At 33.6% G+C, this 22,708-nt stretch overlaps 3 protein-coding genes, 1 long non-coding RNA gene and 1 other non-coding gene across 7 annotated transcripts; 3 read left to right on the plus strand and 2 right to left on the minus strand.

Moving 5' to 3' along the window:
- Positions 1-3,403: 3,403 nt before the first annotated feature.
- LOC115706190 (pyridoxine/pyridoxamine 5'-phosphate oxidase 2) lies at positions 3,404-8,832 on the plus strand. 2 transcript variants are annotated; one of them, XR_009685145.1, is made up of 7 exons: positions 3,404-3,731; positions 3,813-3,920; positions 4,151-4,183; positions 4,277-4,372; positions 4,588-4,755; positions 4,850-5,011; positions 8,521-8,832. XR_009685145.1 is itself a non-coding variant. In XM_061106488.1 (6 exons), exons 1-6 carry the CDS (start codon positions 3,642-3,644, stop codon positions 4,949-4,951), a joined length of 597 nt encoding a protein of 198 aa, XP_060962471.1. In that variant the 5' UTR covers positions 3,412-3,641; the 3' UTR covers positions 4,952-8,832. The 2 variants fall into 2 exon arrangements, 1 of the variants encoding a protein (XP_060962471.1); XM_061106488.1 differs by having other exon boundaries at positions 3,412-3,731; positions 4,850-8,832.
- Positions 5,389-8,027, minus strand: LOC115706189 (laccase-6). Of its 2 annotated transcripts, XM_030633749.2 has the most exons (6): positions 7,816-8,027; positions 7,580-7,731; positions 7,226-7,470; positions 6,989-7,117; positions 5,928-6,869; positions 5,389-5,672 (listed from the first exon to the last, which is right to left on the minus strand). In XM_030633749.2, the coding sequence occupies exons 1-6, from the start codon at positions 7,939-7,941 to the stop codon at positions 5,542-5,544; spliced, it is 1,725 nt and encodes a 574-aa protein (XP_030489609.2). In that variant the 5' UTR covers positions 7,942-8,027; the 3' UTR covers positions 5,389-5,541. The 2 variants fall into 2 exon arrangements, with proteins under 2 accessions (XP_030489609.2, XP_060962465.1); XM_061106482.1 differs by having other exon boundaries at positions 6,989-7,470; positions 7,816-7,941.
- A 1,833-nt stretch (positions 8,833-10,665) lies between the features above and the next one.
- LOC115703806 (uncharacterized) lies at positions 10,666-13,243 on the minus strand. The gene is made up of 2 exons (XR_004009255.2): positions 11,565-13,243; positions 10,666-11,423 (listed from the first exon to the last, which is right to left on the minus strand). It is a non-coding gene; the product is annotated as an uncharacterized LOC115703806 (long non-coding RNA).
- A 4,346-nt stretch (positions 13,244-17,589) lies between these two features.
- TRNAG-CCC (transfer RNA glycine (anticodon CCC)) lies at positions 17,590-17,660 on the plus strand. Its single transcript has one exon. It is a non-coding gene; the product is annotated as a tRNA-Gly (tRNA).
- An 892-nt stretch (positions 17,661-18,552) lies between these two features.
- On the plus strand, positions 18,553-21,645 carry LOC115705388 (protein KINESIN LIGHT CHAIN-RELATED 1-like). Its single transcript, XM_061106494.1, has 3 exons — positions 18,553-19,679; positions 20,174-21,082; positions 21,232-21,645. The coding sequence occupies exons 1-3, from the start codon at positions 19,072-19,074 to the stop codon at positions 21,464-21,466; spliced, it is 1,752 nt and encodes a 583-aa protein (XP_060962477.1). The 5' UTR covers positions 18,553-19,071; the 3' UTR covers positions 21,467-21,645.
- The last annotated feature ends 1,063 nt before the right edge of the window (positions 21,646-22,708 follow it).

A 22,708-nucleotide genomic window follows, 5' to 3' on the forward strand; every position in this document is an offset into this window, starting at 1 on the left:
TAATTTTTTAAAGAAAAATAATTTTTTTTTATTTTTTATTTTTAAAATAATTAATTTTCTTTTTTTTTTTAAATATTTATTTACGTGGACCAATACAATTGTGCCACGTGTATACTGTGTACGTGTGGACATTCCAACCTGGCACTTACCACCCAAAAATGGATGGAAAGGGCTAAGTGCTAACAGAATTGAATTTAGGGAGTTTTACCACAAAAATTTTAGAATTAGAAGTTAGTAGCAAAAACCTCCCTACTTTAGGGGGTTTTGCCGCAAATAACCCTTGAAAGAAATTAAACTAATCTATTAAAGACAAGATGTAAAGTAAATAAATAAAGCTACAATAAAACTCTTTTTTTTTTTTCTTATTTCTTTTTTGGAAAAGAGAAAAATAAAACTCACCTTATTAAATATATTGTGTATAAATTTTTTAAGCAGAATAATATTTTGTGCATAATTTAATACATTATTTACAAAAGCACTCCCAATAATTAATCTACTCTATTTTTAAAATAACTTACTAAAACTTTACTTTTTAATTTTATATCATATATATTTAATATTTACAATACTTCATTCTTTCTCTATATTTTTATACTTTTATAATTAACTTTTTATTTATTTATAAAAATATAAACAACATAATCTAAAAATGAAAACAACATAACATCAAAAGAAAAATAACTTTTATAAAATAAAAATAGCATAATCTCGAAATATAAACAACATAACCTTAAAATGAAAATAACTTTTATAAAAATAAAAAATATATAAAAAAAAATAAAAAATACGGTATACATGACAATTCCCCAAACATAATTATATTTTTAAACAACTTTACCAACTAAAATAATATTAAAAAATAATAAAATATCAACTATGTGAAGAGATTGAAGGAAAAATTAATAAAAATATATTGAAATATTTTTAAATTTTATTTAAACTTGTAGGCTTGTAGCTACGCTAAAAAAATAGAGAAGAAATGTCTTAGAGCACTTCCAACAACTTCTCTATTCTATTTTTTAAAATGCATCACTAAAATTCTACTTTATCTATTTTACTTCAACCTTTTACATTATATCATACATCAACTTCTCTATTTTTTCTATATATCATTTAAATATTATATTTTTAATATATTTTATTCATTTTATATTAATAATTCATATAATATTACAAACATATATAGAAAAGTTAAAGAAAATAATATTAAAATATGTTTAGCTCAATGAATATTATCTCTACATTTAGCTAAGCACTATTTATTGAGCTAAAAAATATGTAAAATAACTAAGGTTTACCTCACTTATTGGATGCTCAATTTTGTAATTTTTTCTCTATAAGTTAAAGATTGAGCTATTTTAGCTCATCTATTGAGAATGCTCAAGAAGCTTTTTGCTCATGTCATCGAGATAATTTTTTTTTGCACCTTTCTTTAAAATTTTGAAGTTTTAACTATTTTACCTACATTATTGTGAACTTGTGAGTACTCTTATAATGTAAAATTTGCGTCATCAATAGATTATTTTTTATTTATATTTATGTCATTTTAATTATTTTATTATTATACTTTAGGAAAATTGCGGCAAAAATTCTTAAAAAGTTTGTTTTGATGAAGATAAATTTTCAACCTCGAAAAATAACGGTAATAGTCCACAAGCTCGTAATTTTTGTAGGTCTGTTGGTCCTAATTTTAACAAATTCGTTAGTTGCTCAAAAAATATCATGCATTGATATTAAATTGCGGAATAAATTCTCAAAATTTACTTTGATTCAGATAAGTACCTAATATTGAAAAAATTGTGGTAATAGCCTCAAGCTCAAGATTTTTGTTAGTCCACAGGTATCCAATTTAACTGCTCTATTCGTAATTCTTAATATTGCCACATGTCAAAATTTTATTGGCCACCATCATAAAAAAATGATTAAAAAGTTTAATAACTTTTTTATATTTTCTTTTATTAAAGATTAAAAAAATATTATATTTAAATAAAATAAAATACAAACTTCTATAATTTTTCACCCACCTTTCTTGGTGGTAGAGGCTTACTGCCGACCAATAGCATCCCTTACAATATACCCTAAAATATTCTTTAAAAAATAACCTAATCTAATTAAAAGAAAAGTATTAACCTATATAGACTTTTCATTTTTATTTTTATTTGTTGATTTTATCTAAGTCGGGATCGAGATAAGGGTCCAAGTTTAGGGTCGCGGTCCGGGGTTGGGGTCTCGGGTTGGGGTCAAGTCCAAGGTCTGGTTCTGGGTCGGGTTTGGGGTCTGGGTTCGGGTTTGGGTTGGGGGGGCTGGTTACAAATCCGAAGTTGGGGTCCGAGTTTGGGTTTGGAGTCGGGGTCTAGGTTTAGGGTCGAGGTCTGGGGCTGGGGCTAGGGTCCGGGTTCGTGGTTTGGGTCTGGGATCTGGGTCCAGGTCAGGTCGGTCTGGGGTCTGGGTTCGAGTCTGATCTAGGTTTGAGGTTCAGGTCAAGGTCAAGGTCTGAGTCTGGGTTGGAGTCGAGGTTTGGGATTCAGGTTCAGGTCCGGGGTTCGGGTCGTGGTCTGGGTCCGGGTTCGGGTCCAATCGAGGTTCGGGTTTAGGTCGGGGTCTGGGTCCAAAGTTTGGGTTGGGGTCAGGGTTGGGTTTGGGTTTGGGTCGGGGTCTAGGTCTAAGATTCTTGTTCGGGACCCGAGTTCGGAGTCTAAAATATTGATAAATAAAAAAATGTTTAAAAAATGACCTTGTTTTGTTTTTAAAATTTTAATTTTGAATAAAAAAATTGAAAAATAAAAATAATTTTATTATTACATCATTTTGGAAAGTATTTTCACTTTTTTATTTTAAAAACAAAAAACTAATTAAAAAAGTGTTACTAAAAACACTTTAAATTTAGAAATACAATAAAATAAATAAAATCTATAAAAATAGAAAGAAATTATTTGAAAGAGTAGTCCTCCCCGTTAACTATTAAAATTAGGGTTGAACATCAGGCAAGTTGACTGGGTTTCGAGTTCAAAAAATTGTACTCGGATCCGACCCGTGAAATGGTTTGGGCTTGCGGGTTCAGGTTGACCGGATTGGCTAGGTCAACGTCGTTTTTTTTTTAAAAAAAATCAAATTTGATGTGATTATTTCTATATATTAAATTAATAAGTTATAAACTTATAACACTATAATTTATATTCGTTAGTTCAAAATAAAATAAAAAATACATTAATTAAAAATTAAAAAAAAATTTAAAAAATAAAAAGTTACCGGGTTGGCAGGCGAGTTCAAGTTCAACCCGAAACCCGACGGTCATAAAAAACCAACCCGCGAACCCGCGCGATATGGGGTACCGGGTTGGACCCCCCGCCCGAAGAGAAGGGGTTTTTTAAAATTTTCTGATTGAACTGGTTGGGTCCGCGTCAAACCCTGTCAAAAATGTTCAGTCCTAGTTAAAATGAGGAAGTGCACTGCAGCGTTGTCGTAATGGCGCAAAAACTCAATTTAGAGCAACGTGTTCTGTTATCTGTTTATGATATGTTGTCCTGTGTTTTCTGAGAGAGAGAGAGAGAGAGAGAGAGAGAGAGAGAGAGAGAGAGAGAGAGAGAGAGAGAGAGAGAAGGCATAATCACAGGAGACAGGCGGCGTTGCAGAAAGCAATAATGGGAACAGTGAAAGCACCATGGAAGCAGCTTCTTCTCGACGCATTACAAGCCAATTCCCATCTTAAACACTCTTCTTTCTTTCAGCTCGTAAGTCAAGCTTCTCTCTTTTCATTTCTTTCTCATTTTATTCTAAGGCTTGTCATATGATGACATTTCATGGAATTTTAGGCTACCATTGGTTGTAATGGAAGACCTTCAAATCGCACTGTCGTTTTCAGGGGGTTTCACGAGGATTCTGATAAGATTCAAATCAACACAGATTACAGAAGCCACAAGGTTCTCAATCTCATATATTTATGTATGATTTATAATTTTACTAAACCTACAATTTTATCTTATGATTAAGTGAGTTATTTGTTTCATTTAAGTTTTCTTGTGGAAGCTGAACTTTTTATATAGTTTATATAGCAAGATATATATATAAATATACATGGAAAGAAAATAGTGAGACTGGAATTTCGATTGTTGGGGAGTTGACCTGATAGATGAATGAATATTATTTGCAGATTGAGGAGCTTAAGCATTGTCCATTTGCTGAGGTAATCTAAGTTTGTGGTGGGATTTTTATACAAAGGAATCATCTGGTTTAATTTTCTTTGCACTAGTTTTGAAACTCAAATTTCTTATTCCAGATTTGTTGGTACTTCACTGACTCTTGGGAGCAATTCCGGATCAATGGAGCTATTGACATTATTGATGGATCAAATCCTGATCCTATAAAACTTCAGGTAACTGAACGAACACCCTTATAATGCTGGAACGTGTTTATTGGTTTAAAGTTTAGAGATGTTAAAACCGAAAAAGTGTAACTAATTTTGTTTTTCTCATTGGTTGATTTCAAAAGATCATTTGGCTATAAAGGCTGAGCTAGTTCAGCTTTTAACTTCCCTTTGAACTATCTAAATTTTCCACATATTTGTCTTTTCTTTTCTGAATGATGCAGCAAAGAGAGAAATCATGGTTTTCCAGTTCTCTTAAATCTAGGCTGCAGTATTTGGGGCCTAATCCAGGTCTTCCAAGTATAGATGAAGATCCGACTAAAGAAACTTTTCTCGACAATTCTAGCGGCCCAGTCAATGCATTTTGTGTGCTAATTTTAGATCCAGATCAGGTTATAGGTTTCTCTAGACTAATTTTTTCAGTCAACAGTTCATTGTTTTTTCACAGTTCTAACTTCCTGGGATTTAATCCATGTCCATTTGCAGGTTGATTACTTGAATTTGAAGAGCAACCAGAGGCTAAGCTTTGCATCTAGACAAGGTGTCAGCGGGGAGAAGTGCTGGACTTCTGGGAGAATTAATCCTTAACATCTGTATTGTGATTTCAATGCAACGTGTTACCATCCAACATTGGGAATAAATAAGAAGGTAATGTTGTACCTCTTTATATGTATGATCATCAATTGCGTTTTACAAACTATACTAGTGGGTGATAGAACTTCTTTCTTGGATCTCCAATTAATGAAGCTGTGTATATGCATATGGCTTTAATGATTGATTGAGCACTCTCACAACAATTTGTATATGCTTGTGCTGTGCAAGGTGTTTGCTATTCTCCACGTCACTCACCAAAATTCTGCATGTATTCCACTTTATGCTGATAAATAATTATATGCGTAGTTGCAGGACATACATTTCGTGATCTTTTTTCTTTTGCTTGTTATTCTATAGAATACAATTTAGAGAATTGGGAAAATAAGGGTAGAAAATGTGATAGAAAAAGGTCTATAGTTTTTTATCCAATCTTTTTGTTCTTTTTCTTGCATCTTGTATACACACACACACAGTCATTTTGTCAAAGGGATATAACATATCAAAACTTGCTCCAAAAGAATCCTTGGTTGGGATGAAAAGGAGAAACAAGTGGTAATTACTACAAGAATGCTTAACTGCATATCCTAGCATCTTGGCAGGTCAGTGGGAGGATGTGGAAGGGTCTCAGGATCTCCCTTACCATTCTTCACAATGATCACCGTGCCTAATCCCCATGACTGGTGTATGTCAAGGTGACAATGCATAAACCAAACTCCTGTAGCATTCAATATCAAAATCATTTAATGTATCAGTAAAAACCAAAAACACCCCAACTAGAGATAGAGTAGCATACTAAACTACCAATTATACTAAACACATAATATATTTGGTTATTCAAATGTGTGATGAGGACAATGCTACAAGTTTTACTTTACAGTGCTCAACGCTGGCACGGTATGAGACTCGTTTCATACTATGCGGAAGCATGTACCTAGTGGTGCTCCAGAACTAAGAGAAATGTCATGCTTACCGGGATTGTCAGCAACAAATCGGATAGCAGCCCATCCGCCAACGGGAACTCCAATCGTGTTCATATAAGGTGGATCCACCAAATTGAATTTTGCTGTTTTTTCATCATAGTTACCATTGCCATATCCAACAACGTAGAAGCTATAGCCATGGAGATGGATTGGGTGATTCTCAGTGGAGACAGTTCCAGTGTCCTGAAAAATAAGTTGAACCCTGGTTCCATATTCAAGGACAATGGTCCTAGTCCCATTCAAGGACTGCGTGTTGTTAGGAATATTATTAGGTGCCCCATTTACGAAATCATAGAATTGAAGAGGTACTTCAGGGAAATCCTCTGTAAAGGTACCGTTAATCTTCTTATAGTAAGCTTCCAGCACTGAAATTTTAGGCTTTACAAAGCTTATATTATTCATTGATGCTGCCATAACCCCATTATTAGGGCCTTGACAATTTTGTCTGGGTGTCTTGGAGTGACACTTTTGGACATTTAATCCAACAGTGGCAAAAAGATTGGCATCAATTTGTTTTGAAAGATTAACACTGGTTAGGCTCTTTAGTCCGTCCATAATTGTCTGAACCACAAGATTATCGTTAAAACTTGGTAATTTAGTGGTTACAGATAAGCTATTAAGAACAGCCCCTGTGTATTGAAAGTAGGCAATGGATGAGATATTTTGGAATTGGACACCTGTTGCTGACATGTAAGGTCCCATGGCCATAGAGTATCTTCCTCTTGGCTGATCAGCGGTGACAAGGACATTCATGGTTTGACCTGGTCCAAGCATCACACGGTCTGTGGTGAATGGTTTTGTATACTCTGCATCAGCTTCTACAATAGTCAATTTGTGATTAGCTATGGCGAAAAAGCTCTCTGTGTTTAGGCCTGCATGTATAAGCCTCAACAAGTATGTCTTTCCTGGAGTCACATTAATTGTGTAGACATCTGAAAAAAATTCAACCTTTAGATATATGGCTAGATTTTTACTTCACAACAAATTCAGTTCACAACTTAACAGAACCATATTAAAACTTTAGATTAAGCAAAACTGCATTTAGAGCTACCATTGTTTGAGCAGTTATAGTTGGGGCCTGGGTGGCCGTTGATAGTAAAAGCATCTGGTGGTGGAGGACTTCCCCCACTGGCTATGGTGGTGTGATCAAGTTGTACAACATCCTTAAGCCAGTATTCTCCTGCCAACAAATACTTTCCTAATTCAGTATATAATAATGTTCCATTATATTTATTGAAATGTGGAGTTAGATTTCTTACTTTGGTTGTCATAAAGTCAGTTATTATACCTAGTATGATGATGTGCTCCTGAAAGGGGTGCTTAAAGGGGTAAGGTACTCCTGTTCTGGGGTAGACAATAAGGGCGCCATAAACAGTTGCTCTTAGCCAAGAAACATGGGCATGCCAGAAAAAAGTGCCCTTTTGCTTCACCAACGTAAATTTGTGTGTAAAACTCTGCCCGGATTGAATCGGACATTGAGTAATGTAGGAAGGCCCGTCATACCAACAGGATAGTATTTGCCGAACACCATGCCTGAAAAGAAAATTGACTGGTAAACAAAGGGAATAATTGCATGATGCATGCAGTACATATTAAGAACCCAGAAACATTTCTACAAAGAAATAAAGTTGTGTAAATTTACCAGTGGATTGTCATATTGAATGGAGATTCGTTTGTTACTTTTACTGTGACTGCATCACCTTCTTGAGCATAAACAACTGGTCCTGGGAACTTTCCATTTATTGTCACAATGTCCTTGCTCTTACAGAGTTTACTAACTCTTTTCGTTTGAACCTGACAAATGTGACAAAGTTTTTATATATGAATGCACATACACACAGGTGTGTGTGTATAAATTGAAAAAGAAAAATAAGTGACCTTGAAATCAAAAAACTTGGTTGATCTTCCAACAGGCCATTGAGCCATAACATGTGCATTAGAAACGTAGAGTAATAACAAGCTGAACCAGAGCAGAAGTATGCGAGTAGTGGCAAAGTTGGTCATTTTTCCAGAGGAAAAACAGAGGAGTTGGGAAGTTTAAGAAGATAGATCAGCTTAAGTGTTAGTGAGTACTACTTAAGTGAGTGAACATGATAATATTGCTGTTTTCTTTCTATTTATAGTGATGCATAAAAATTTTGATTGGAGGAACACAGAAAAGGGTTTGGGTAGGTGTATTATGTTTGTCAGCTTTCATGATTCTTCTAACATGGACTAGTGATGATAAGGTGTTGGGGAAGTAATTATTCAATATGAGCCAATGTTGGGAGGAGGCTTTAACCTCCCTCTTTTGATTTTTACCTCTCTATAAACGTAAGTTTCTCTTTAGTCTTTACGATAGAGTTTCTTTTCTTTTCGGTCAATGTGACCCTTACAGAAATCATGGCATTGGACTGAGAATATAAGCTCACATGCTCTTGCCCTTGCCCTTATAGTCCAAATCCCATTAGAACAACAACTAACTGTTCTCTTTTCTGTTTATGTATAGTCACTTTATCTTACTTTTTATCTATCAACTTTCTGATTCTGTTTAATAAAGCTCTGATTATTTTTAGTTTTAATGAAAATCCATGTCATTGGCAGGTAGTGCAATACAATTGCTGGCCTAACTTTATATGTATTTGTAAAGATCTGCCTTGAATCAGAGGGACCAACTGTAATGACTTGCCTTGAATCAATGAAACATGTAAACAAATGCTGACTCTTGACAGTCACTTTCAGTAACCATGAAAGGCATATCTTAACTTGGCTTAACATTATAGCTATGGCAGCCAGTGCAATCTATATCTTTGTTATAATTGTTTTTCATTTTATTCTCTTTTGTAATTGCAATGCTTAAATAGTGTAGAAAGGTGAATAAAAGGATATGGGCTTTTATTGCTATGCTTTTTATTAGACATAGTCTTCCATATATGAATCATTGCAAACATAGCTGGTGCACGCCTTCATATTACAACCCCACCTACAGCAAATATTGTTCGTCTTTTATGGAAATCTCTTTTGGTTTCATCATTTACTTGCCCTATTGAATTTATATTTTTTACTCTGAAACCATTTTCTTTAGATTGTCAAACTACCCGTTTTGATTGTTCTTTATGCTTTTCTTTGCTATCATTTTTATTTTCCCATTACGTTTGGCCAGAGAGATTTTTAGAAGGGTGGAGAAAAATAAGAGGGAGAAGTGTTGGAAGAAGGCAAAAATTTATTATTTGGCAAAGACAAATGTAGGGAGCATTTATCACAATATAGTAGTTTTGCATTTAAATTTTTTTGTTCATAGTTTTTACCTTATTCCCATATCAAATGACACAAATGTGAGTTATCATAATCTAGATCATCAGATGATCTAATCATCATACTATTACTGTCTAAATTTCTAAAGTTCAAACCTAACCAGTGTCACTATGTATATTTGATTTTTCTAATAAATAATTCACCATATTACGAGTTCCCTCTATATAACATGTATTATTATGTATAAACTTTTTCTGTTTAGATTAACATATCACATACGTAGCTCTCATGCACTAACTTTTTGGAAATTATCATATCTCTAAAAGAGAATAAGCCATCTTTCATTGTTGATAGTTTTTTAAAGTGTGGCCCCAAAAAGGTGGCATATTGGATTATCACAGTGATTATTCAAGAGCGTGAATGATTTTATGGTGTTATTAACATTAGATAATTGTTAATATTAGCTAATGTGAACATATCATTACTCTTAATCAAAACTTATAGCTAAAAGAATATCATAATGAAAATCATATTAAAGTTAAATGCCCCTATAGTATGACGATGTTGAACAATAAGTAATGTGCTGTATTTTATAAGGTTATTCAACTTTAAATTGAAACATATTATATCAGGCGAAAGTTGGACCAATTAAATTTGTGGAACCGTATTATTATGTCTGATTTTGGAGTGATTTCAAGCCATGGTTTACTTCATAAGCACGTCTGCCTCATGGTTTCAGTTGCAGTGGCTCTGACTCTGCATAAACTAAAGAACATCTCTCACATAACTTGTTCTGCCAACCTTGTCTCTCTTCTATTATTTTTTTCATTATATATAAATATAATATATGTAAAATTATACGCCCTATTCTAAGGGAAGTGAAAATATATAAGAAGTATTTCATAAGAGCGGTTTACAAAAAAAATCCCACTATTTGAACAAATAAACTAAAGGAGCCACATTTTTTTCGTATAATAATGCTAACTTTTAACTTATTCATATTTTGTTGTTAACGTAAGTTGATCCCAGTAGCATAAACCATGTTCACTTAATATTAATAGGTTATTTAAGTAAATCCAGATCATGTGAATTCACTTAATACATGCTGACTTGCTCAACCATATCGAAATAAATGAGAGGTTCAAACCGAGACAAAATAGAGGTTCAGTAACGCTCACCACTACATTACATAAAATAACATTACCGTTTTCGAACACTTTGATCAAGAATCAACCAATCTAGTATCTTCTCTTGTTTATTTATTCCATGTTCTTCTTCTTCTTGAATAAAAAATGTACACGATCAAAGCCAGTTTACCGCTGTTGGTACAAATCACGTTCTATTCTCAGTCTTATTCTTACCCTTGTTAATTTTAGGATCGAAAGGACTATATTTCCCTTTCTTTTCTTAGCTTGATCAAAATTTCCTAGTTAAGTGATTATGTTCCCAGCTCAGCTCAGCAAAAAATTACAAAATAAATACATAAAAACATAATGGGCAGGCAAAGAAAACGCTAGCATTGATTATCTCTTGACTCAAAAACCTTACACTGGTCACAAATATGGGGAAAATAGCTACACTTGAAAGGTATTTTGTATGGTTGAAATACAACTTTAAGCTAGATAAGGATAAATTTAGTGACATGATCTCAAATTCTAAAAAGAACCTTTAGAAACTCTTTTTAAGTGTCACCTAAGTTGGAGAAACATGAACTAGCATCTAAAAAGTGTTTTGAGAAAGAGAAGACTTTGTCTCAATTTCCTCATCAACATTTGTCTTGGTCCTTCAGGAGACAGCAGAAGAAACTCCTATTCAAAAGTCGGTTCAGCAAAACGAAGTAGTTTAAATGAAGTTAAACTGATTTTATTAGTTCTATGCGGAGCTCCCAAGGAGTCACATAAAAAATTAACATGCATCTAATTAGCACTTGCAGACAAAATTTTGTAACCACCTTTTTGTAACCTCCTCAGATAGTCAGACTAAACTCTTAAATAAGAATGAATAAGGCCCTTTAATATTCATAAAGAGAGTGTGAACTTAGCAAAAGAGAAGAAGAAACAAGTCAACATATCTGGTTTTATTGTTCTAGCACCATTGCTGAAAGTGGCAAAGAGGAGAGAACTCTTAGGCATGGGATGCCTGCCTCTACCAACGGGGAAACAATGCAAGGTTCAGGTTCCAGGAGGTAATGTCCTGAGGGAGAAGCGAGCGAGGCTTTACATAATAAAACGCTGCTTGGTGATGCTCATTTGCTGGAGAGATGAAAAAGATAAGTGAACAACATATTAATAAGAAAAAGAAATGTATGAAAAGTTTGTTTATGCCTCTCTTCTTTGTTATCTAGAAATATATGCAGATAGGAGTTCTATGATAATAAACTCTAGTTATTTTACCCATCTATGATTGGCATGGGTTTTACATATGCATATCCATGTTGCTATAAGATATTTTCCTTCTTAATTGCCACTGTAAGATCCTTTCTCCCCCATCATGGTGGTGTAACACATCTGCAGCTAAGCATATTCAATAGAATCTTACATTGAAACCAAACCACTATACAAATTATGTCCATTCAATGAACTTGCACAAGTTGCCATGAAAACATCAGATTACACATTAGAGTCGCAGACAAAGATTGTACTAGCCTTTTAAGGAAAGAATGACAGAAATTCCTAAAATAGTAACAGATTTTGTCGTAACTCGACAGCGAAGATCTTGTGCTAAAAGCAATTGGATAACATATATGGATCATTGATTTTGTCGTGTGCCGCTGACAAGTAATCGCTCCAATAATCGGGACAAAAGCAGAAAGTTACATTTAAGTTTAATCCAGGGTTTATAGTCCTATACTTCCTTTATAATGAGAAACACTGAACTTCTTTTAAATAAGACCTGTGGGTTTCATACTTAAAACACTGCTAAATTACACACCCCTAATGACTTTTTACATGTTAGTAATATGGCTCAGTATTTTGAAGCCCTCAAAGTAGTCCTGCTAGTGGCCAAAAGTGTCAACTGATCAAGAGTCTTCAAAAAGAAAAGAAACAATAAAGTTCCCGAAAATTAACATAGTAGCCCTTCTATAGAATCTATACACTTAACGAAATGATTCTAAAATTTGCAAATGAAGCTCAATCTATAGTTTATACCAGAATAAACTACTAAAATTTAGACTTTATCAAATAAAAACACACAAAAAGACTATCCTCAAACAAATTGTTGAACCTAAAAAAAAAGACTAAAAAGAAAAATGCCTCCAAAATGCATAACAAACCGGGCATCCGTTTTAAGTTATAACTGCACAAACAATATTTAATGGAAGGCATATTAATTGAGAAAGAAATTAAAGCTTACAGGGCCAGAAAATATTGGTCAGACTACAAAGAACCAAATCCTATTTTTAAAGGCTGAAATCAATATACATTTATTTCTATTAGAAGGGTGGAATGAACTCTCCCAACTAAATTGGTGTCTAGCCATAGAAAAGTTTAATTATAAGCATAACCCAGAGGCCATGAAGTAGATTAAGAATCACAAAAATCTTAATCTGATCATACATTTCTCAAACAAGGGAATAAAAATCTGCACTGCTTATATCTACCATAAAAAGATGAAAACTTGATGACTAGTAATGATACATATACATTTTTCATCCAAAGAAAACTGAAAAAACAAAAATCTTTTGAAAAAAAAAACCGAAAATTTGAACTTGATATTTGTTACCATAAACAGATTTAAACGTAATGGGCACCCTTCTAGAAAAGATTCGAAACAGAGTATTCTATTCTTGCTACATAAAACAAACTAAAAATCAAATGACCTCTTTCCAAAAGAAATCCAAGAACACGAGCTCACATACTTGTGAATAAGTCAGTGTGAACGAGTATTAGAAGAAAAATTGACAATTTATGAAGAATGAGTGCAATTCAAGCCCCAAGACTATGAATGTAATTGCAAAATTATACGTTTCCCAATTGAAATAAACGGTAGTTCATTAAGCAACAATTGAAAGACTAGATTCAAATTCACTGAACTTGAACTACAGAACACGTAATATCAAAGGAGTCACTTCACTTACAGGAGAACTGGAAAGCAATACCCAGAAAGCAAAACGACATTGAAGCTCATCATAATGACATGCAGGAAGGAGCTTTCGATTCGACCCAAGAGCTGTCGTCGCTTGATGTCATAAGTTTCTGTTTTATTCTGGACCCATATTTTGGGCCTTGGGCTTGGTGGGCCTATACATAGGCCTAACCCAGCCCAAATTGCTACTCATCCCCCTGATCTTCACTCGGCCTTCATTCTAATGCAGCTAACAATTGGGAAATTTACACCCACTACTATTTTTTCCCCATTTATTACATTTTTACTGTTGCACGGAAATTGCAACATTTATACTGTCTTTTTTTTTTTTTTTTGGCAGTTTACTGCCTTTAAAACTTTAGCTTTTTTTTTTTTTTTTTATTTTAAGTGATAAAAAAAATGATGTGATGGGAATTGTCACATTTGTGGCAGCTTTTTTTTTTTTCTTTTCTTTTCTTTTAATTCAATTTAATCATTATATCAATAAAAAAAATGATGTGATGGGAATTGTCACATTTGTGGCAGCTTTTTTTTTTTTCTTTTCTTTTAATTCAATTTAATCATTATATCAATACAATTACTCTCTTTCACACCACGTTTTTATACCTACTATCCCATTTAATTATTCATCTTCTTCTTCTTATGTTCTTCTTCTTCTTCTTCTTCTTTTTTTTTTTAAAAAAAAAACACATCCAGTTATTGTCTTTGGGTCAAATTTTTTGTGGTTATTCTCTCTTCTTATGTGTTTACTAATCTATCTACTATTCACCTTCTTCTTCTTCTTTTTTTTCTTTTTTTTTCCCAAATCTATAATATTACCCAAATAAAAGCTATGTTTTTATGGCTGAGATGATGAGGGGAAGGAAGACCATGAAGGTGATAGTTCTTAGTTCTTCTTCTTCATCTTCTTTTCTTTTCTTCTTCTTTTTTTTTTTAATTGTTTGAAGTTCTTAGTTATGTTTTTTTTTAAAATATAAGATTTAGTGTGGTTTTTTTTTGTTCTAATTTTCTAGAACTTTTCTTGCAAATATAGTGCATTTAGTATTGAGGATGTGCACAACATAGTTAATTTTTGATCATTTTTTTTTATTGTTTTTTTTGTTTTAGTATTGTTTTAGTATTGTTTTACCGTTGTTTTTCATGATTTATTTATTTGAATTAATAGGTATTTTACGGGTGTTCTCGTGTTGTTGTGATGGTTATGTGTGAGTGTGGAAGATGGAGGTGTGTGTTTCTTTTATATTTTTCTAAGTAGTTATTTTTGCTTCATTTGTTTTTGTGTTGTTTTAGTATTGTTTTAGTATTGTTTTAGTATTGTTTTACTGTTGTTTTTCATGATCAATATATTTGACGAGCTCACTCACAAGAGAGTTTTGAGGTGTGTGTTTCTTTTATCTTTTTCTAAGTAGTTATATTTTGCTTCATTTGTTTTTGTGTTGTTTCAGTGTTGTTTTAGTAGTTTTTTTTTTAAAATTTTCTAGGTATAGACTTGCAAATATAGTTGATTTTGCATCTGGTGTGGAGGTTGTGCAGCAGATTGTTTGTTTTTTTTTAATCATTTTTTTCTTTTTGTTTTGTTTGATTGTTTTTTGCGTGTTGTTTTCTTGTTGTTTTGCCATGATTATTTATTGACGTCGATTTTACTGCTTTTGTTTATTCTTGTCGGAATTAATGGTTATTTTCCGGTGTCCTGGTGTTGTTGTGGTGGTTATGTCTGTGATTGTCAAAGATGGAGGCCTCATACTTTTGTTTTGTTGTTGACAGTATAAAAGAAAAAAAAAAGGGGAGGACAGTATAAATATGTAATATGCAATGAAAAAAATGCAGGAAATTAATAAATCATTATTTTGTAAAAATTCAAGTAATATATATGTTAGTGTATATATATAATGAAGTGCATGTTGTTGCTTTCAGTGATGTGTTCCTATCTTTTAATAAGAAGTTAGACCACAAAAATAAAATAAAACTATATATAATATATCAGTATAAATGAAATGAAATGATGTTGGGCTTGGGCAGTACAAAAGTAATGATGTTGGGCTTGGGCAGTACAAAAGTAATGAAATTGGGCTTGGGCAGTACAAAAGTTGTTTTTGCCGTGTCCCAGTAAAAATGTAAAGTTTTGGTCAAAAAGCAGTATTTTTGTAAAATTCCCTAACAATTTGCTAAGGAAAAAAAGCAGAATTATAATAATAAAAAAAAATACATTGATGGTGAAATGTAATAAGAATAAAATATTCGAAGTCCTTTCCAAAAAAATAATTAAATAAAATATTGGAGTAATAGGTACATCAGTTTCAAAATATATCAACATTTCTCTAAATATATCAACTCAACTACATTAGATATTAATGTTAGATTTATTGGGTTTATGATTTGGTAAAGAGTAATTTGCGGCATAAATACCTAAGTTTTATGCCGAGTAGCAGATAAATACCTAAGTCATATTTTTGGCGGTAAAAATACCTTCCGTCACTACTCTGGAACTTCCGTAGGTACCTCTCCGTTATGTGCCAGATTAGTGTCCACGTGTCACTTTGTGATTAGTCCAGATCATTTTTAATTTTTAATTTTTTTTTTATTTGTAAATCAATTTAAAAATTAAAAATTAAAAAATTAAAATCAAAATAAAATAATAAATATTTAATATTAATATTTTAATTAAATTAAAATAAAACAAATCATTAATTAAAACCTAAAAACTAAAACTAACAAATAAACCCAAAACAAATTGGAGCCGCTCTCTCTCCTCCTCTTTCTTTCTCTGCCTCTCTTCCTCTACTCAAGCTTCAACAATGGTTTTTGTGAAAGCACAAAAATCGAAGGCCTACTTCAAGAGGTTTCAGGTTAAGTTCAAGAGAAGGAGAGAGGGAAAGACTGATTACCGTGCTAGGATCAGATTGATTAATCAGGAACACAAAAGAAATTGAAATCCTCTTCTTCGTCCTCTTCTTCTTCCTGCCCTTCTTCTTCTTCAGCCCTCACCAATGGCTGCTGTTGCTTCATCATCAGCCTCCATAGTTCGCCAGGTCAAGTTGGACCGAGAGAGCGAGCTTCGAATCGAAGTTGGATACGACTCTTCCCTCAGGCTCCGACTTCGGCACCGAAATCCCACCTGAAATAAACAGATCTGCTTCTCTTTGCTTGATGCCAGACGAAGCAACTCGACGGAGATCTCTGAGAGGCTTCGATGCCAGACGGAGATCTGTATTTTTTTTCTGGGTTCGAGTATACGGTGTTGGTCTTGGCAGGCCTCTGTTCGCAGGTTGTTCAGGTCTGGTTTGCAAGTTCTCATTCGCAGCTCTTGGCAGGCCACCAGAGGAAAAGGCGATCTTGGCAGCTCTGGTTTGCAAGCTCTCATTCGCAGAAGTGGAGGGGGAGAGAACGTGATTTTAGGGGTTAGGGATTCTATGTTCTAAGATTTTTTAGCTTTTGAATTTAATTTTGTATTTAATTTAATTTTAAGTTTTTGTGTTTAATAAAACTAATCCTCTTTTGCTGGACTTTTTTATTAACATATGATTAAATTTTAAGTTTTTTTTAGATGAGATTAAATTTTAAGTTTATGTATTAGATAATTTGGTAATTTTTTATTTTAAAAATAATTTTTATTTAATTTTTAAATATATAAGAATAAATGATAAAAAAATTTGATTATATTTATTTTTGTTTATTTTTTATATTTTTAAAATCATTTTTAAATATTTAAATAATAAATAAAAAAAATTAATGACATGGACCAATGAACGAGTGACATGTGGACACTAACCTAGCACCTAACGGAGAGGTACCTACGGAAGTTCCAGAGTAGTGACGGAAGGTATTTTTACCGCCAAAAATAGGACTTAGGTATTTATCTGCTACTCGGCATAAAACTTAGGTATTTATGCCGCAAATTACTCTTTGGTAAAATATATCCTTTAATTAGTGATGAATTCAAAATTTTCGTGGAGACTTATTTATCATTAAAAAAATATTCATACTTATTACTTACATTATAATCACTCTTACAATATTTATTTAATTTTGTAAGAATTTTTCTACTATTTTGATCTATAATTATCAATTTTAAAAAAACTTTTTTAAAAGACAATATTTTTAAATATTGTTAGTATAGCCCCCACATAAGTACTAGTGTAGTGGATCCGTCCCTACCTTTGCTTAGACAATGAGGTATCGTAGTTTAAAGAAATTTCACTGCCGATTGTGATTTCTTGCTTTGTTAATTATGTGTAAATTTATTCACCACGTCCAAAAAAAAATGAAATAATTTGAAAACTACATTTTCTTAGCACGGTTAAGTAATTAAAAAATAATCACCTTAACAGCAAGGCGCATCTGGTGTAGTGGTATCATAGTACCCTCCCACGGTACTGACCGGGGTTCGATTCCCCGGATGCGCAATTTGGTTTTGTTTTTACTCAAAATAGTAATATAGAAAATAAAATTTTCAAATTTATAATGATTTTTCTACTTTTTCTTAATTTTATCTATCCAACAAAAATAATCATCTAATTAACAAAATTTAAAGACAAAAAAAATTGTAACTAATCACATTTCGACTAGATGTATTGGGTTGGTAAGTAACGTAGGGAGAAATTTGTAACTAATTAACAACTTGATTCAAAGAGTTAAATAGGAATCATTAAATTAAGACAACTAACCAATAAGCATTCTTAATTTGTTGATTTATGCAGAAAAGGAAATGGAAAATTGTCATGTCATAATGGTAGGAAGCAATCATCTTTGTTGCCACCACAAGCCAGCTTGTGAACTTTCTCAAGTACAGAAACTATTGTATCATGTTCCAATATTGCCCTTATTGACCAGTAGTTTATTTATTTTATTTCAGAAGAAATTGACCAGTTGTTAGAGACTTAATAATAATAATAATCATTATTTTCTTCTAGTTTGATCCTGTAATGCAACTTTATCATTGACTAAACTACGTACTAGTCCTCCAGTGTCACTCCATATAAGAAATCAAAAGATGTCCTAGTCATAACTCATTGTAGGAGTTTGTATGCTGTAATAAGTCTAGATACAGCTACAAAGGTCCTAAAGTCTTCAATTAGTATATATATATATTATCTAACTTGTAAAAATTAAAATCGTTTTCCTCATAATCACATTAACACTCATCATCATCATCTGTACTTAAGTGTGCAGTAAAAATGAACTTACTAACTAAAACAGATTTATTCTTTGAAGACATTTTTTCTAAATTATTCTGTAGAACGCTAAAGTAACACTCATGTTGATAACATGGAAGAGAAACTTTATTAAAAAAGTATTGCTTTATTTATTTATTACCATTAAAAAGAAAAAGCAATGTTAAAGATGTAATTATATGGGGTTTTAAGGGTCGAAAACATAAGAGAGCGAAACCAAGTGTAATGGTCACGCTCCTCTACCACTACCAAAGCTGAGGTGAAAAAATTACAGAGAAAGCAAAAAGAAAGAGAGTTTAGCTGAGCTAAGAGCTGAGAGCTGAGTGGGAGAGAAAGAGAATATGGATTTCTTATCACTGTTGCTTCCCTTTTTCATTCTAAAGCTCGTCATCAACTTAAAGTACCCTAACTCTTTGATGATGAGGAGTCTCTTCCACGCAACCCTTCATCATCCTCACCACCACTACCATCACCATCACCACCACCATCATTAAACTTTTTCTTATTATTAACAACAACCCCATTCATTCACTACACCAAAAATAAAAATCTCATCTTTCTTCTTTTCGTTTTGTATTTTGTTATATATTCTTACCATTACTGAGTAGAGTGATTGCTGAGGCTGAGCTCACAATTTGCAGCCATGCCGGGCTTAATTTCGTCGAACCCATCTCCCATTTTTATATCGGGAACCCCAGACCCAACTAAGAAGACCGAGTCTTTGAATGGAACCAATGGCTATCTCAAGTCAGCGTCTCCTTCTTCCAATCAATTACGGACGCGACACACTACCAGAAAAACCACCTCTGAAAAGCTACCCGTGGACGAATCCTCACTCGACAATCCGGATCTCGGGCCGTTTTTATTGAAGCTAGCCCGAGACACGATTTCTTCCGGGGAGAGTCCGAACAAGGCTTTGGATTACGCGATTAGAGCTTCCAAGTCTTTCGAGCGGAGCCCTGTAGTTCAGAGTCTTGAGTTGGCTATGAGCTTGCACGTTGTGGCGGCGATTTACAGTAGTTTGGGACGATTAGAGGAGGCGATTCCGGTTCTGGAACGGTCAATTGAGGTCCCAAATATAGAAAGCGGGTTAGACCATGCATTGGCCAAGTTCTCGGGATACATGCAGCTTGGGGACACGTATTCAATCATGGGTCAGCTTGAGCAGTCTATTTCCTGTTACGACTCGGGTCTTAAAATCCAATTGGAAGCTTTGGGTGAGTCGGATCCCCGAGTTGCAGAGACTTACAGGTAAAGTTCTTTGATTTTTTTTTTTAATTAATTTGCAGTGTTTTAGTGGCCGATGTCTAATACTAATTTGGGCGTGTTTCGAATCTGGTCGGGATTAGATAAGGTGGGTGTCGTTAATTGGTGCAGCTAAACATTTATGTTCTGTTCTTGGTAGTTATTGTTATTTGGGTAGAAAAATTGTTCCTTGGTAGTGGGTCCGCATGTTCCCAGCACAACTCTTTATGAATATTTATTGGGATTGATAAGTGTAAATACTAGTTCGTAAATGTTTATTCCTTTTACCATATTTTGAAAAAAGTGTTGTGTCATAATATCTTTGCTCGCCATTTTTAGAATGTTGGCATCAAAGATTTAGACAACAAAAATAATCCCTTTTGCCTTTTGATTTAAGTTGCAAATTACTGTTCAGGTTAAAGTTTTTTTAGCAGTATTTGTCTTTTGATGATCACTGTGTAGTGTTGGTTTTTCATTGGTTTTTTTCTTTGGAATGGAAGGTACCTTGCTGAAGCACATATGCAAGCAATGCAATTTGAAGAGGCAGCGAACTTCTGCAAAAAGACACTTGAAATTCATAGGTTGCACAGTGAACCGGCATCCCTTGAAGAAGCGGCTGATCGCAGGCTTATGGCTCTTGTCTGTGAGGCTAAGGGAGATTATGAAACTGCCCTTGAGCATCTTGTTCTTTCTAGCATGGTAATGATAGCCAACGGACAAGACAACGAGGTTGCAACTATTGATGTCAGCATTGGCAACATTTACCTGTCCCTCTGTCGCTTTGAGGAGGCTGTTTTTGCTTACCAGAAAGCTCTAACGGTATTCAAATCCATAAGGGGTGAAAATCACTCTTCTGTGGCCTCAATCTTTGTTCGCCTTGCTGACTTGTATTACAGGACCGGAAAGTTGAGAGAGTCCAAATCATACTGTGAGAATGCGTTGAGAATATATACAAAACCTTCGCCTGGATTTACATCTGAGGAAATTGCCACTGGTTTGACTGAAATCGCGGCCATCTATGAAGCTGTGAATGAGCCCGAGGAGGGTCTGAGACTCTTGCAGAAGGCAATAAAGTTATTGGAGGATAAGCCTGCTCACCGTGGCACAATTGCCGGATTAGAAGCTCAGATGGGTGTGATGTTCTACATGGTTGGAAGGTTTTCAGAGTCTCGAAATTCATTTGAGAGTGCTATAGCTAAGCTTCGTGCGAGCGGGGAGAGGAAATCAGCCTTCTTTGGAATTGTGTTGAACCAGATGGGGTTAGCTTCAGTGCAGCTGTACAAAATAAAGGAGGCCACAAAACTGTTTGAAGAAGCAAGAGAGATATTAGAGCAGGAGTGTGGACCATGTCACTTGGATACACTAGGAGTATATAGCAATCTTGCAGCAACTTATGATGCCATGGGAAGGCAAGTTTGAACATTTCAATGTTTTGTGTTTTTTTGCCTTCTTCATTTTCTGTGAAAATATGATCTTAGCAGCAGTTAGCACTGGCTGATTGTTACTGGGTTTTCTTGTTCCGAATCAGCTAAACATGATTTCTTTTTTGTTGTTGCAGGGTAGAAGATGCAATTGAGATATTGGAGTATATTTTGAGGGTGAGGGAAGACAAGCTGGGAACAGCAAATCCAGATGTTGATGATGAAAAGAAAAGGCTAACTCAGCTTTTACGTGAAGTGGGAAGGTCTCGCAACAGAAAGGCGAAATCGCTGGAAAATCTTCTTGGTTCCAGCATTCAAGGGAGGAAAAAAGAGGGAACAAGAAGATGGTCTGGATTTAGTTTCAAACCTTGACTAAATCTTTTCTCTTCTTCATTGTACCACGCTGATTCCAGATGCTCTCTGTCTTTGGTTTGTCCTTTTTTATTTTTTCCATTAATGTTTGTGAATCTTTTCTTTTGTCATATAGAATTTGTAAACTTTGGATGCCATAGATTTATCTTTGCCAGTTGGCCAAGCTGTTTATTGAAAAATCTGTCTCTTCCTTGTTTATTGACATAAGATGATAACTCTTACTTGACAAAACTAACAACTCTGTTGACTCTATACCTTGTTTGTTTTATTATTATCTTTTACAGTTTACTACTTTAATATAAGTTATGGCTCCTAATTCAAACCTCCAATGAATAGAATGGCTTCTGATATAAAATTCCTTCCACGTGAAAATTCTAACCACTTACCTGTTAGAAATTCTAGAATTGAGACTTAAGAATTGTACTGCTTCGAAAGGGGAATAAAAGAAATATCATAATTCAACAACCGCTACTAGTTGGGGAATGTTGTTGAATTGTACTGGCAAGAATATGCATATGGATATCATATCAAGGGCACTGTACTATAAGGAGCTTCCTTCTTCCACTTTTGCTGCATTTTACAGCAAAAGGAAAAGATACTTGACAAGCTCATCATAGAAAGGCTGCAAATTATCTGAGCTACCATAAAAGTTATCTTCACAAACAAACAATGACTGATCTAGTGATTAGACCTTTCTATTGAATGTAACATTAAAATGGAGCAACTAATTTTGCTTTAATTAGAGCACTCTCAAGTCTCATAATAAGCCAAAAAAGAAAAGATTACATATTTACTATTTAGTATTGATTGATTACATATTTGACACATGAAGGAATATAACAACAACGTGTTAGTGAGATTCAAATGGAAGAGAGATAAATAAAGTTTCATATGTATATTGAGTGTAATTAAAGTAACCTTATATAGAAATTTGTTGTACTTGGAATAAAATGGAATCAGCGTGCGAAATGTCCCATTGATTCCATTATTCCAAGTGCTACACTGGTACACATGCCTACATAGAGCCTCAATTTGAATTTTGAATAATAATCTTACAAGTCTTCAATCAATCATTTAAGCGCTTGAATTATTAAATCTATGTAATTATTACATATATATGATTTTAATTTAAAAAATAGTGACAAAAGTACTTTATTTAACGATTTTATTACTGTTGTACTCTTTTTGGCTATTAAGTGTCAGTTCAAAAACATATGACAATATATTATTAGACCACATATT

The sequence above is a fragment of the Cannabis sativa genome, chromosome 1 (assembly GCF_029168945.1).
Source record: "Cannabis sativa cultivar Pink pepper isolate KNU-18-1 chromosome 1, ASM2916894v1, whole genome shotgun sequence".
In the NCBI taxonomy this organism is placed as follows: Eukaryota; Viridiplantae; Streptophyta; class Magnoliopsida; order Rosales; family Cannabaceae; genus Cannabis; species Cannabis sativa.

Bases quoted from the DNA above. Each gene is read 5' to 3' on its own strand.
- LOC115705388 (XM_061106494.1), top strand. From the start codon at position 19,072: ATGCCGGGCTTAATTTCGTCGAACCCATCTCCCATTTTTATATCGGGA. The intron at 19,680-20,173 runs GTAAAGTTCTTT...TTGGAATGGAAG, and splicing joins CGAGTTGCAGAGACTTACAG to GTACCTTGCTGAAGCACATA. The intron at 21,083-21,231 runs GCAAGTTTGAAC...TTGTTGTTGCAG, and splicing joins ACTTATGATGCCATGGGAAG to GGTAGAAGATGCAATTGAGA.
- LOC115706189 (XM_061106482.1), bottom strand. From the start codon at position 7,941: ATGACCAACTTTGCCACTACTCGCATACTTCTGCTCTGGTTCAGCTTG. The intron at 7,732-7,815 runs GTCACTTATTTT...CACATTTGTCAG, and splicing joins CCAAGTTTTTTGATTTCAAG to GTTCAAACGAAAAGAGTTAG. The intron at 7,471-7,579 runs GTAAATTTACAC...TTTTCTTTTCAG, and splicing joins TTCAATATGACAATCCACTG to GCATGGTGTTCGGCAAATAC.
- LOC115706190 (XM_061106488.1), top strand. From the start codon at position 3,642: ATGGGAACAGTGAAAGCACCATGGAAGCAGCTTCTTCTCGACGCATTA. The intron at 4,184-4,276 runs GTAATCTAAGTT...TTCTTATTCCAG, and splicing joins AGCATTGTCCATTTGCTGAG to ATTTGTTGGTACTTCACTGA. The intron at 4,373-4,587 runs GTAACTGAACGA...TGAATGATGCAG, and splicing joins CTGATCCTATAAAACTTCAG to CAAAGAGAGAAATCATGGTT.